The sequence below is a fragment of the Amblyomma maculatum genome, chromosome 10 (assembly GCF_055883805.1).
Source record: "Amblyomma maculatum isolate TAMU_Amacu chromosome 10, ASM5588380v1, whole genome shotgun sequence".
Taxonomy (NCBI): domain Eukaryota; kingdom Metazoa; phylum Arthropoda; class Arachnida; order Ixodida; family Ixodidae; genus Amblyomma; species Amblyomma maculatum.
In genome coordinates, this window is record NC_139353.1 from 148,546,660 (window position 1) to 148,562,239 (window position 15,580).

The following is a 15,580-nucleotide window of genomic DNA, read 5'->3' on the forward strand; positions in this document are numbered from 1 at the left end:
CATAAGAGTCGGCAAGACTTTTTGGTTACAAGACTTTTTCGGGTCCCTTGAGTGTCTCTTGTAATGAGGTTTTACTGTATATACATCGTGCAATGCCCTTGAAGGATGTGTAATATCAGCAGGAGTAAGTCTCATACACAAGCGTCATAAACCAGTGCACGCCCTAAGTGTGTGCAGCATATTTCAAACACTTATTCGTGAACAACGGCTCTAACACCATTAATGTGTTGTCGCACACTTCATGCATATCAATATATCAGGCACAGATGTTGTACACTTCAGCGATTTGGGAACATGGGTTACGGCCGTTGACCATTGATGCCGAACAGTAGCTGGCACTTCATGCCAGCTTGTATGTATGAATAAGCTTTGTTGTACGATCATACACAACAAAAATACATGCACACATCAGCATGCAAGGGATAGTTGAAGCCATGTGGCACAGAAGGGTACAGGCCTAGGCAGTACCATTTCTTTTGGACTACTAACTAGCTTCTTAAGCATCCACTGGCACTTTGTTTTCAGCAGACGCTTTTTGAAAGTATTGCAATTGTGCTTTGAATACTTCTGCTATATATTTTTGACCAAGGCAGTTACGTTTCAACTATGTTACCTGTAAAATGTGGTGTGCTGTGAATATTACACAAGTATGTTTATTTTCTAGTTCTAGAAAGAGCAACACTTCTGTTTAAAATGATTGCTGTTTCATGTCAATAAACTTATGTTTGCACACTTTTCTGCAGGTACACAGAGGCACAGCGAGGCTGCCCTTAATTTTTTGTCGCAACGTGGGAGCCGCGACAATGAAATAGAGCGTCTACGCATCGCTCTTGAGGAAAAGCGGCTCGATTTCGAAAAGAAAAAACATAAAGACAAAATGAAGCTGCAGATGTGGGAGAGAGAGGAGCGGGCACAGGAACGCCAAGCGCACCTTGCTGTGCAAGAAGCGCACCTACGACTAATAGAAAAACTTGTGAACAAAGTTGAGAGTGCAGTAAAATAGTCACTGTTCTTGTTTTGACGTTTGGATTGCACTTTCGTTTTCCACAAAACATAACGGCTCAAGGAGCCTATGAAAAATATAATTGCATAGTACTCAAATACATCAGTCACAAGTCTGTTATAGTAGAGCACACAGAGAAGTACGACCGTCATGTTACACTGCCTGGGGTAGCAAGGTTTTCACACCAAAAAAAGGAAACTGGGGAAGGGGGGGCGCATGCCTATTCCATTTTCAACCAGTGTTAAACATTTGTGTCCTGCTTTTGAACAGCTGTACGAAGCTTTGCAGTCTGCTGTGTACATTATACAATATTTTATTGTTCCTTTCTCAACAAAGAAATTAACCCTTTAGACTGTAAACCCTGAACCGTACTCATCATGAGTTAAAAACCATGTCACACTCGTCTGGACCGATGGCGCACTGCTTCTATCGCCAAATAAGAGCTGCGATCAATTCTTAACCCTGGAGTGCAGTAGGTGTGTGTAAGAAAAACATTTCGTGCCTTTCGTGTTTTAAGCCTGGCAACAGGGGCACACCTTGCTAGTTAACTTCTACAATTCCCCAGAACTGGCAGATATTCTCAAAGCAGAAAACCAATACCTATGGAACACTTGTCTGGAAGAAAGGACATGCCTCCATTAAAAAAAATTACTTTAATAAAAGATGGGATTACCATCTTTCAACATAAAAGATTCCCTGCCTTCCAAAGAGAGACAAGAAGCTTTTCACATTTGTAAACCCAATTAATTCACCTGCAATACAAGATGTCAACTGCAAGAATGAACACGAACACAAGAGAAGCAAACGCACAAAGCATTCATCCGTGTGTTGCATGTTTTCTTCTCATGTTCCTTCACTGCCATCATGAATAAAGGAACGAACAAGTTTCTAAGCCCACAATTGCTCTGCACACACACAGACTTTACACAGACAATGCACACACTGCTTTACCAACATCAACTTATGAATCCAAAGCAAAAATAACAAGAGTGCGGACGAGTCTGCATTTTTCGTCAACAACAAACACCAGGATTGTATGTAGAAACATATCGCCAGCACCATTTTCAGCACAACTATGTACATCAGCTGTGACCACTACATGTCATGATACTTTTATTTGCCTCGCAGGCTACTTGGAAGATCACACACACACATCCCCAATACACTCGACAGCTTCAGACAGCAGCTGTCAGCCCAAGACATACTATTTCAACTAAAAAAGGATCTTATTGACCACTTTGACAAAAACGGCAAGAGTATCATTCTTCAGTTAAACTTGAAATTTCTCCAATCATCACATTTTTATTTGAAAAAAAAAAAAAAAAAAACATTGCAACAGATATTAAAGGAACGTTTGACGTCTCGCATGCTGCAATTCTTCGCAACCTGCATGACACCAATTGCAGGGAGCAAACATACAACTACGTCTAAATATTCTTGAAGAATCGTATGGCCACCATAAGCCTGGGTAACCTCAAGACGGGCAAATTCCAGGTAGCGGATGAAGGCACCCCTCAAGGTTCAGTTACATCGCCCCTCGTTTAATATCACTATGCTGAAACTCCCAAAGACGCTTCATAAAATTGACGTACAGCACACCCTCTGCGTCGACGATATAACATTTTGAATTCGAGGTGGCTGCCCAGGAGAATAAGAAAACACTTCCCAGAAAGCCGTCGACTGCACCAACAGCTACTTGAAAGACTGCGGACTCACTTGCGCACCACAGAAATCTGCATTCCTCATTCTGAAAGCCCAAACACGAATGTAAGGAACCGACGGGCACAACAGATTAGCGCGTGCCCCTATGGAACGCTGTGGCGAACGCCTAACCATGGCACTGCACTAGTGCCGATAGGCGGGTCGTGACTGGACCGCTCTGTTCTGTTCTTTCCTTTTTTTTTTTTTTTTGTACACGCTGTCTCGACCTCGCGGGGGCAGGTGAGACGCTCATTCAATGCAAGCGCCCAATGGAAGGACGTGACCCTAGGAGTTTTGAGTTTCCTTTTTTTTTATGGGAGGGAGGGTTTAGTCCTCATAAAGTTGAAGGGGGCGCTGGACGTCGGAACGAACCAATCAGGTTGATGTTTGTTGTGATTGGTCGTTGCGGAAATTAGGGCTGCACCTAAGGGGGTTAAAACTGAGCCCGAGGGCACAGTCCGGCGTTCCGGACTAGGTTTTGATGCTCGGCATCGTCGGCTATGCAGAGGTGGGAATATTTCCCTTTTAGCCGGTTCCAACCTGTATTTCTGCTGTAAACGTTGCAAATATCTGCTGCGTGTATAAAATTCAGTTTTCTTCTCGTCAATTCCTGCCCTCAAGTTTTCGCTCATACCGTCTCTGGCGCGAGGAACTTCCGCTGCAACACGGTATACCGTCTCTGACGGCGCACCACTGGTGCACAGAGAAGAGCCACCACCATCGTAACTTTACCGGCGCCGCCGGCAGGATGTCTCTATGGGGACAAAGTAAGGCAGCGAAGAAGACGGAGGAGGAGCAGGCGGTGAGAAGCGGCAGCAAAGGAAACCAGGAGAGGTAGCGGCAAGGACCAGAAGAACGGACCAGGGACGCGGGACTGCAGCCGGTTAGGAAACTCAGCACGTCGGTCAGCAGCTGGTCTACGCAAGTTAGCAGCAATGCACTCAAGGCCCGAGGCGAGCGGCAAGCGCATCGCAGGCTCCACGGAAGGTGGCGGCGGACATCGATACGGGAGAGTGTTCAAAGGAGATCAACACATCCAAACCATGAGTTTTCCCGGTCCCATTGTTCGTGTCTCTGTCTGCATTCGAGCTGGTTGGGAAGTTTTAAGGGTACGTGGGTCCGCATGGATAATTTCTGAGTTTAAACCTTGGTAGAGGAAAACAAGTAGAAATGGATAAAAGGTTAATTTTGGAAGCGGAGAACAGGCGCGGTTAAAGGAGCTGCAGGCAGAATTGCAGAGGCTAAAGGGAGGAAATGCGCTCAGTTTGGAGTGCAGTACGCTCAATTTGGACCGCGCAATTGAAGTTGCAATCGCGGAGCGCCATGAAGCTGATCGGAAGATCGCTATAGCAACACGGTGGATGAGGGCAGTGGGCGCAGAAATACCCAGCATAGCGCCACTAGTTGCACCACCAGAGCCAGAAAACAATTGCTCTTTGAGTGAGCATATTGCGACTTCTCCAGCGCCAAGCGATAAAGGGGAAAGCGGCCAGGTATCGACAAAATGCGAGCTAGGTTCCCATGAAACAGATTCGGCGTTGCCGCAAAAACAACCTCAGGCAAGCTCAGAGAAGGATCGGTTCGAACAGCGAGAACCTGTCATGTACAACCGATGCGACCTCGTGGGGCTAGCGAGAGGTGGAAATACCTCGCAGGTGCAACGGCACACTGCGCCTAGCATATTGCATGAAGTGTCCGGTACTACTGTCCTCAGCAGGAGCTCCCCTTTCGAGGCTACGAGTGGAGACGTGCCAGTAGGACAGAGCGTAATTAGGGCTGTGCAAGTTTCAAACGCACCCGACGAAATCCTGACCAAGTCGTCCAAGGACAAAGCATTGTCACTAGACAATATCGAGTCAGGCGACAGGAAGGTAGCTCCTGCAGTTTCAAGGTTCGATGTTGCCACGGAGCCGGAAAATGCCTGTCAAGCAGGGCACGACATTCGGAACGTTAGTGCCAAAGGGAATGGGGCAAAAGGCGCCCATCGAGGTGAAGTGCAAGTAGACAGGTGCAAAGCTCACTGATTGCACGCACGCCTGAGGTACCGTGCTATCTGCCGTTCATTACGCCAGGTCAAGCGTCGCACGGGTTTCGTTAGCCCACATGCAAAGGGGGTGAACAGGGCAAGGCACAAGACTCATTGTCTCGGCGTAACGTGTAGAGTGTGCTCTCGGGAGCATCACGTGCTGAGGGATTAGGCTCTAACGATAGACAGGAGGTGTTCGACCCCGGGAGATACAAGCGATTGAGTTTTCACTCTGTTGCGACTGTGGCCCAAGACATCGCACGCCTGCTCGAGCGCACACGGCGGCACAGCGTGCAGCCGGGGAGACTCAGGTTGGCGTCTACGGACGAAACACTGGCGCTAATGAGTGCTGAAGCCTTGCAAGTGTGCGCGCGTATGTGTGGGTGTTCGCGAGGATAATGGTGTGCGCGAACAAGAGAACTCATGCCTGCACATGAACTTGGAACTTTGTGTGAGGCACAACTTGTGCACGCAAATCGTGTGTTTGTGTGAAGTGATCACACTAGCGTTTACCCCGCCGGGGTGGCGCAGTGGTTACGGCGCTCGACTACTGTTCCCAAGGACGCGGGATCGAATCCCGGCCTCGGCGGCAGCTTTTCGATGGAGGCGAAAAGCAAGGCGCCCGTGTGCTGTGCGATGTCAGTGCACGTTAAAGAACCCCAGGTGGTCGAAATTTCCGGAGTCCTCCACTACGGCGTCTCTCATAGCCTGAGTTGCTTTGGGACGTTAAACCCCACAAACCAACCAACCAACCACACTAGCGTTTAGTTTTGTTGTGATTTTTATGCCCACGCACATGGTGTTTTCTTTGTTGTTGTTGCCGTTGTGCCCCCGCAATATTTGAGCATTGTTTGTCCGGATAGTGTTGCGTTCGCATTTGGGTAGTGGCGCTAGGTTTCATCGGTCCCTTGAAGGAATTAATTCTAAACAGCGCCATCGGGCACCGTGTAGAATCTTAGAAGGGGCGTGTAAGGGACCGACGGGCATAACAGATTAGCGCGTGCCCCTATGGAACGCTGTGGCAAACGCCTAACCATGGTACTGCACTAGTGACGACAGGCGAGTTGTGACTGGACTGCTCTGTTCTTTTCTTTTCTTTTTTTTTTTTTTTGTACACGCTGTCTCGACCTCGTGGGGGCAGGTGAGATGCTCATTCAGTGCAAGCGCCCAATGGAAGGACGTGACCCTAGGAGTTTTGCCTTTCCTTTTTTTTTATGGGAGAGAGGGTTTAGGAAGAGGGTTATAGGGAGAGGGTTTAGGAACGAACCAATCAGGTTGATGTTGGTTGTGATTGGTCGTTGCGGAAATTAGGGCTGCACCTAAGGGGGTTAAAACCGAGCCCGAGAGCACGGTCCGGCGTTCCAGACTAGGTTTTGATGCTCGGCATCGTCGTCTATGCCGAGGTGGGAATAATTCCCTTTTAGCCGGTTCCAACCTGTATTCCTGCTGTAATCGTTGTAAATATTTGCTGAGTGTATAAAATTCAGTTTTCTCCTCGTCAACTCCTGCCCTCAAATTTTCGCTCATACCGTCTCCGACGGGGCGTCTCTGGCGCAAGGAACTTCCGCTGCAACACGGTATACCATCTCTGACGGCGCACCACTGGTGCACAGAGAAGAAGAACCACCATCGGAACTTTACTACGAAGAAGAGCGAGGAAGGAAGGATGGGGAACTCTCAAGAAACTTGGATAGAGAAGGCGTTGAACTAGAGTGCGCCAAGCCGCGCCCCCCTGAGTAGATGATAGCTCATATACCACAGCCTCCATCCTGAGAAATATGCATCCTTCATATCGTAAAGACAAAGCACATGGAACAAATCTGGAAACCAGATATACTGACACAGCAAGATACCCAGGGAGGCAAGCCCACTGCATTACCATCATGGATTACACATTTACAGAAAAGATATCTACAATTATTCAAATGACGCCAACACAGCAGAAGAGGCTGAAATTGCCTCAGCTCTCTCGACGTGCAATGAACGTGCCATAATACTCAGTGATTTGCAGTCTGCATGCAGGAATTACCAAAAGAGAAGAATTTCCGACCTAGCGCTTGAAATCCATCACACCACAGCACACCACCTCCCAGATGCTTAAATCATATGGACTCCAGGACACATCCACCAAACTAAGGACATGGCTTTGGTTCATAGCTTCCTACACTGAGGAGGCTGCCCACCTGGGACAGGTATCACACCTGCTCTTTTTATTTCTCTCTATCCGTGTCTGCATCGCTGTGTTGCCCTTTGCTACATTAACTTTTTAAAATCATTATCCAAGTGACCCTGTTATCTGCATTATATGCCTTGCCCACCTCTATTTGCTCTTTGTTACCAGAAATATCATTAACCCTATAGGTTTCTGAACTGCATCACTCTCTTCCTGTCTCAAGTTATCCATACATGTTGCCTTTCTGTAGCTTGGCAAACTGTCTTCAGGTGCTTTTTTTTTAACATTCTTAGAGCGCTAACGCTACAGCCTTTGTTCACCGAATCCGATATGTCTCCGTTTGAAGCTGGCCAGAGCTCCTAATTGCTCAGCACTTTTCAGACGGGAATCAATCCCTTCGGGACTCATAGATCCTGAGCAGGGCTTTAAATCTATGCTGGTTGGATGTTACATTGCGGCTGTATGCTACCGAGTATGTGTGACCCAGAATCATCGCTCTGAAGCCAGCTGTGAAGCCATAAGCTGGAGCTGCCAGCTTACGCAGCACTTCTGGGATGGAAATCAAACCAACTGGAACCCTTGCATCCCAAGTCTCTCCACTTCTGTGGGTATACTCATCAGTTCAGTTCAGTCGTGTCCGACTCTTCGTGACCCTATGGACCATATCACGCCGCACTTTCCGGTCTCTCATTATCCTCCTAACATCACATAACTTCATCTGCAGCGCCTCGAGGATGCCATCTAACCATCGCGTTCGCTGTCTACCCCTTCTCCGGTGACCCTCAACCTTTCCCAACATCAAATCTTTCTCCAGCGATTCCTCTCTTCTCATCAGATGACCAAAGTAGCTGAGCTTTAACTGTTTTAACCATATAGCATGGTTAAAACAGGGCTGTATGTTAATGCATACCATTACATGGCTCGTGCTCGACGCGAGCAGAATGTGAACTAATGATAATAGCCACAAAACAATGGTACTGAGAAAGGACTATGAAGCTGTTAGAATGGATGGCCATACAACTGAGAACAGGAGTAGAGGATACATAAAAAGAAAGGGAAACATCTGTGCCAGTTGCCACCAGAATAGGAGCCACCTGTGCCATCCACTAGTGCGGCAAGACAGCACAAAGCAACAAGATTTCAGGTATCACTGAAGATGCGGGATACAAAAAACACTGCAGCTAAACATCAAGAGCAGCAAGTAGAGTGAGAAGCAGTGAAGTGACAAGAATAACTCCAGTATCGCCCAATACAAAAACACAATGAAATAGAGAAGCAATGCAGCAAAAACGGCAAGCATAGCGAGAATGATGCCTACACATTCACAGCACGTAAGACTTGAAAAGCCCCAGGAAGCTTCTATGCTCACCAGATGGTAGATTACGACTGTACTCTAAGTATGTGCGACCAAGAATAGTTTGTTTGAAGCTAGCCATGAAGCTGCTAGCATGAGCTGCCAACTTGTGTTGTAGGCAGTAGCCATATAGTGGCTAGGCTGCCTAGCTGGCTGCCTAGCTGGCTGCACTGCTACGTGCTCGTGTAACGCTCGCTGCGGCCAGTGTTTGCCTGACTGAACAAACCTGTCATTTTGAGATCAGGATGATGCCCACAAGGAGCTCTGGAATGTTACTCAAACTGTGAAGGTACATTTGTACAACTTGGTTAAAGCAATCCCTGTTAAAGAACCCTAGGTGATCAAGATTTACAAAGCCCTCCACTGCAGTGTCCCTCATACCCCAGTCGCCCTAGGATATCAGACCGTATAAACCAAACCATTAAATGTTTACTACCACTAACCAGCTTCAACTGTTGTCAGCTGTCAGCGTAGTTCCCCCCCCCCACCCCCTCTTCTCCACACACATACAAATAACAAGGAAACGTGAGGAATCTGAATACATGTAATACCAGGAGCAAAAATAACTAACCCCCTCCAAGTTCTGAACTGTGCCGCACCGCGCACGAGTGCCACCTGAAAATGCACTTCTGATATCGGGACCTGCGCACTCTGCCTGGCCTGACACTAGGAATGCACTGCAAGGTGGCACCCACATTCAATGTGGCACAGTTCAGAACTTGGAGGTGAGGTCTGCTACTTTTGCTCCCAACAGTACATATACATTAGCCAGAAAATGGCACCAAGTATTTATCTAAGGCTGGTGGATCCAAGTTAAAATATTGTGAAACTTGGCTGTCATAAAGGCAGGTGTGGGCATTTGACAGCAGCGTGGCCACTCTGTACATGCGGCCGATGTTCTGGCGTCCTATCTTCTGGTTCTTAGGGAAATCCAAAAATGCAAACTCGGTGGCCACCTTGCCGAAACCCCACTCCACAGCTTGCCGAACAGTGCTCATCTTCTTGTTGAACCAAGCTTCATGAGGCTGAAGCCTGCATCCCCCGAATGGCTTGAGGAGCAAGGGTCGAAGAGGGTATGCTGGATCCCCATAGATCACGAAGTTATGGCCTTGGGTAACCTTCTCAAGGTTGTTGTACAGGTTTGTCTTCTTGAGGATGCCTGAAATGCAAAGCAGTTTCAGTATAAAAAATGTACCAGAAGCAGGGCTTGCACTTAGAGTTGTAATTTCAAGCCGCTGTCAAAGAAATAATATAACTTCAAGTATTAGAAGTAAACTTATTTTATACGCCCCGCACACCGCCTGTAGGGGCACCACTGAAAGCCACCTACTGCAGCAGTGGGGCTACGTTGGCTGCCCCACTGCTGCAGCAAGCGTAGCAGAAGTTCACACGTGATCGGCCGTTTGTGCGGGTGCATGGCAATTATTTCCACGGTATTAGAGTCCAAAAATGAATTTAATTGCTTTAAAGTGGACTTCTGTCCAAAGTCGCAGTCGGACCTTCACCCTAAGTGGGACAACCCGACCAGCGTTCACACCAAATGATTGCCGCAAGCAAGAGTTACCAAGACCAGCGATGCCATAAAGCCTATCATGAGTACCATCCCTTTTTTTTTTTTGCGTTTTAAAATTGATGCCCACGCTTGCACTGTGTTCGGAGAAAAACTGATAAGTTCAATTACTTTTCCTCGAGTGCAACATGGTGCTGCTTGGCGCGCCCGATCAAGTGGTTGTTGAGAGGTGAGCGGACCAGGCGCTTTGGCGGCACGCTTGTGTACAGGAAAACATGCTGGACTAATCGCAAATAATTTGCACCACCTTTATTGAATTTGACACGATTGTAACACATCGTTGAAATAGCGAGAGTGCATGGTTTGTAGCTCGAACCACGATTATCTTAAGTAGCGCTAGTTTTTGGTGAGACTGCCTCCCCCGCATGCTGTCCCTTCTCGAGCTCCGTTAAGATACTGTAGTGGAGAGCTCCACATTACTGGACCACCACCACAGCAGATAAAAATTGCACACAATGATTGTGGCATTATGTATTACTGCTTTTGAATATAAGCTTAAGAAGCGAGTGTGGCAACCCCGGCTGCTCAGAAGTAATTTCTTACATTTTCATGTCCTATCGCCCAAAGTTAGATATTTACCCCAATTTTTCGCGATGCTTATGCACGTAGCTTCTACATATGGCAAGTCACGCTTGGTATTTAACAAGAATAAAGCTCTAAGGCATTCAGTGAATGTTTGACATCTGTAATTTTCATGCTAAAGTTTGAGTTTCAAACGCTTTTTTTTTTTTTTTTTTTTTTTTTATGGCTGGCATCAAAGCATCAAAACTAACTGATGCTGTTTGAGGGGGTATGCATAATGGGACAATAAACATTTCATAGCAGCACTATAAAAGTGACTTAAATAATTACAAAAGCATCGAGACGTGAGCAGAACCTTTTTCTCCGCCCAGAAACAATCCATTGTTATCATTGCTCCTGTTCATAAGGCCAGCCAGGAAACTTTAAGAAATGTGTTCCCAGGGAGCTTTTATAGCTGTTAGAGCACTCCACTTCACAACAGTTGTTTCTAGACATGACCCAAGTTCCATTTGAACCATATAAACTGAACGATCACAATTTTTGTGCGTTAAAGCCTTCGACTGCGTAGAAACGCGAGGAGAAAGGCGGCCAGGTAGCCCTGCCTGAGTTTTCTAATGCCGCCGCCAGGCGGCACAACCTCAAAGGATACGCGGAGCATTTTGTCTGCCACCTATCTCATGAAACACTCATTACTTTTGTAGTGACAATCGCAACTCCTCCTAATTTATAGCTCTAAGTACTACCATTTCTGGAATTGATTAATGGCAACTAGCTTGTTATTACTGACAAACTTGCCAAAATAGACCCCAAGTGAGATTTCAACATGCACAGGTAGTACATTGTCAGTCAAAAAAGTCAGCACTCATTTATGAAAAAACATCAAAACAAATCTGCCAAGTTACTAAATTGCAAGAACTGAAACTTCATACCCTGCATTTAATATGTAGATTTTGGTGATGAGCTTTCATCGTGGCAAAGAAGTTTACACTTTTTAGAAAAGCTGCTCAGACCTCTGCCGTTATCTAAACACTGGATCAAGGCGCTACATGTGTCGCTGCTATGCAGTATTGCATAGGGGTGAAAAGATAATGAGAACTGTGTCGGTCGGAAGGATATAACAGGCAGCCATGAAGACACAGTGGACTGTTAATTGAGGATGAGAATTGGCCTAGTTCAGGTTAAAACCTTATCTAATGTTAACTTCCTTTAGTCATCAGTGCGCAGCATCTTTAACCCATGGTTATGGTTCTTGATGTCACCTCGATGTAGCATCCTCAAGATTTCAGGCCTCCTGCGCATAATTCTTATCTGGGCTGTTCCCTAAATCCGTAATATGTTCAAGCAGCTTCATACTAAGCAAGCTCGTACAAAATATATGCACCTACCTGCATCGTGCCTCCGGCCCCGAAAAGGTCCGTCCAGCTGGCAAACTATGCCATTGGGGCACATTACGGCCTGATATTTCTGGACATGGCAGCGCTTATGGCCTGAAAAATCTTCTTGCTGCTCTGATGTGGGTCGGCAAATTTTGCGGGCAGTACCATCTATAAACCCCCAGCAGTTCTTAAGCGGGGCTCCTTTAGCGTGCACGGCCTGAAAAGAACAAGTGATCATAAAATGATTTTGATTGTCACATTTTGCTGTATCTTTTGTTTCACTACTTGCTAACATTACTGGGTTTGATGCAATGAAAAGTTTTTACATAATGTAACTGCATTCAACTTTGGAAGATTTATGATGATGCGGCTACAAACAATTCATACAAAAGCTCTGACACTAAATTAGTCGGGATGCATTGCTCGAATCTTTGTGAGCCTGTATGAATGATTGTGGTACTACTGGAGCACATGCCTGATATTTCTTACTACCGTAGTTACTCGATTCTAAGCATCCCCTTTTATCACTATCGTGATGCCCAAAGTGATGAGGGGTCTCAGATTCGAAATATAACGCTGCCCCCCCCCCCCCCCTATTCCTGTTTTTTCCTCGATATCTCGACGAGACGCGAGCAAAATTATTTAGCAAACACCATTCGCAAAGGCGATTGAAGTGCGCTTGAAGTTCAATGTGGCAGCCCTCTTCAAACTCATTCCGGCCTCCGTTGCGGATGTCGAACAGCTGATATCAAACAAAGCAACGCGGGGCCGCGATGTCTACCCAACTTGCCGAAATATTCCAGGCCCACGTGACAACACGCTGATAGGGTAATCTGGGTAGCTTTCTGTTGGCCTTTGGCGTCCTACGCCGCCAGCTGTCGTGTAGGGTCGGAACGCAGCAAAACAAGAAGCTGGAGATGGCGCCGCATCTCTAAGTTCCAGCTCGAGACTGAGTACACAAGCGCCCTGGCAAGCTTGTCTACGCTCTCTTCCTCTCAAAAACGGATTCTCATGCAAACTTTTTTCCCCATAATTTCATTTCTTTTCTGCAGAGTTCGGGGGTCGCTTAGAATCGCGAAAATAGGGTATTTGCTGAAAATGCTTCCCCTGCGCAATAACCTTTCTCATGCAGGATTTCGCGGCAGCGTTCAGAACTCGTCAAACAAAATTTCCTTACCTCACAGAAGCGTTCTAGAGAAGTCACAGTGAGCCACGAATGGGTGCTCAGGTCTTGAAGAAGGTGGTCGAAGTAGTGCTCGACATGGGCTAGCACCATATTCACCACACTCGAGATTACAGACTGGTGGCGGTTGAACATAACCTCGAGGTCAAAGAGGCGGTTCGGATAGGCCAGCCGCCGCAGTGCCATGCAAAGCGCCTCATGGCTTGGCACAGTCACGCGCTGGGCGCTAACGAAATCGTTCGGCACCATCAGGCAAGAAGACAGATAATAGAAATCGGTCTTCTTGAACCTGAAATGCCGCTCAAAATCGCAGTCCTCTATTCTGTCAATATTCAAAAGGCCACGCGCTCCCAGATTTCGGCGCGTCTCCGGCTCCATTAGGGACGCGCATACATACAGATCTTCTATCTCTCTCCATGTGAGAGTGCCGAGAAGGAGCGGGTCGGTGAGTGCACTGTATTGTGCCATATCTAGATCAGAAGCCTGAACAAGGTATATGCCTGAATACACAAGGAACCGGCGAACACTTCGGCTATAGAGGCTAGAAGGTTTTTCGGCGGACAAGGAACAACAGCGCAGAAATTGAGTTGGCTATGGATTGAGACTGCCTATCTGGCCTAGCGACAGGCGTTGTGACTTTGACCGCGCTGCTATAATTTTCAAAAGACGCTGGACTGTTCGCTAGAACGTAGTACATATTAATATAAAAAAAATGTTATTGACAAGCGTGTAAAGTTCTTTTACGCATAATTTTTGTAGCACGTTTATGTTTCGGGGTCACTGTCATCATCGTCACTTTTTCTTCTAACTTCTCACTACGGTAACTACGAAACTGGCGTCGGTAACTGCGGTAACTGCGAAACTGCCGATACGATGAAACGCTGTGCTATAAACGCGTTCTGCGTTTTGCAACGCTAACCGGAAAGTTCGCTGTCCGGTAACACGATAAACTGTAACCTAAACACGGTAACGATATGCTATATCTCTCTATTAACCAACTCGACCGTTGCGATAGGACCCCGCGTGTTCGTCTGTTGTCGAACTATGAATGCCCGCTACGTTTGTCACCGCTCAATTTAAAGCGACAATTAAGAAAAGGAAACTATAATAGCATAGAATAATGTGGAAGCAGCCGGATTGTATGTAGTCGTTCCAGATAAACCTCCGCGCATCCTGCGCTACAAATAAAGCCGCGCCTCGGCGGTACTGAGCGTAGTCCAATAATAGTGACAGCTCTTCTGCCCGCTACAAGAAAAGTGATAAGGCCGCATGCTAGAGCTCCTTGGTAATAACAAATATAGTTCAATAGCGTATGTAAGTATAACGTTTTAAACAAGAAGAAAGATTTATTTAGATTACGGTCGGCTTACCTTATGTTCGGTGCCTTGTGCCGGAAGCAATGACTGATCGTCGTTGCCCTTCTTTCTGGGGCGATTTGATGGCTTTTTCACATCTGACGCAGCGCCGCTGTTAACGTCTCCATCGGAAGGATTTTCTGAACAGTTTACCTTGCGGCGTTTTGAGGCATTCTTCGGTGGAGTTTTCGCGGCGCTAGTGCTTGTTTTCTCACTTGAGACGTCGGAGCAGGTCTTGACACTCCTTTTCGAGGTGGTCCTGGCTGGCTACGTCATCCATACGAGTGGATGCACCCACGATTTCCTCGTCTAGTACAGCTGCATCACCGCCTAACAATGTCACCATCTGCACTGTTGCTTTGCTGAAGATTTGCTGTCAGCCTGTTCCATCCTGCATTCAACCAAGGGTCATTAGGCACCTACAATTTACGTCTCGTAACTCTAAATGCGCAAGAGGCGACACATCCATCTAATGAATGTGCTGCTATAATTAATGTTCTTTTCGGCGGATTTTTGTTACTGTTTCGCTTCACAATCGCGTGTGCCCTGTTTTCGATCTTGTTCCAGTGGATCGAGTTCTATTCGAGGTGTCAGGACTTTTGAGCCTTATAGAAAATCTTAAGGTTTCCTCTTCCTGCGGCGCTGACAACACACATTCCTAATTCTTTATTAACACAAACTATTCCTGTTCAATAATCTTTTCAAAACTGTTTTATAAATCTTTTGAAAGAGGTTGTATTCCAATGATTGGACAATTTAGAAGGTGATTCGCCTGTATAACTTTTGAAATAAACATTTTCTAGACAACTGTCGTCCTGTATCACTCACTAGTATTCCTTGTAGCATTTCCCATACTCGCATCTTATTTCCTTTTTAGAATCAAATTCCTTTTTCAACATTGTCCAGAACAGATTTCGTAAGTCATTTTCATGCGAAACTCAGCTAATATGCTTCACACATTACCTTTATTGCATTCTTGATCGCGGGTCTCCATATTCATTGACTTCTCTAAAGCGTTTGACAAGGTCTCTCACGAGCTTCTGTTCCTTCAACTAAGTAAACTTAGCATAGGCCCTAATGTACTTGCATGGCAGCACCACTGTCTTTTACCCGTTCACAGTATGTAACGGCAGAAGAACACTGACTCACATTATTTGCCTGTCCGTTCTGGCGGGCCTTAGGTGGCCGTCCTTGGGCATCTCCTATATCTCATCTATATAAATGGCTTACCGACTAAGACTTCTTTTTCAATAACCCTTTTTCCTGAAACCTGTGTTATTTGCTGTGAAATTAGTCATGATAATGATGTATTTTGCC

At 46.4% G+C, this 15,580-nt stretch overlaps 1 protein-coding gene across 1 annotated transcript; it reads right to left on the reverse strand.

The window, feature by feature from the left end:
• Positions 1-8,791: 8,791 nt before the first annotated feature.
• Positions 8,792-13,432, reverse strand: LOC146177691 (uncharacterized). Its single transcript, XM_084581174.1, has 3 exons — positions 12,903-13,432; positions 11,735-11,942; positions 8,792-9,416 (listed from the first exon to the last, which is right to left on the reverse strand). The coding sequence occupies exons 1-3, from the start codon at positions 13,374-13,376 to the stop codon at positions 9,022-9,024; spliced, it is 1,077 nt and encodes a 358-aa protein (XP_084437300.1). The 5' UTR covers positions 13,377-13,432; the 3' UTR covers positions 8,792-9,021.
• Positions 13,433-15,580: the final 2,148 nt, after the last annotated feature.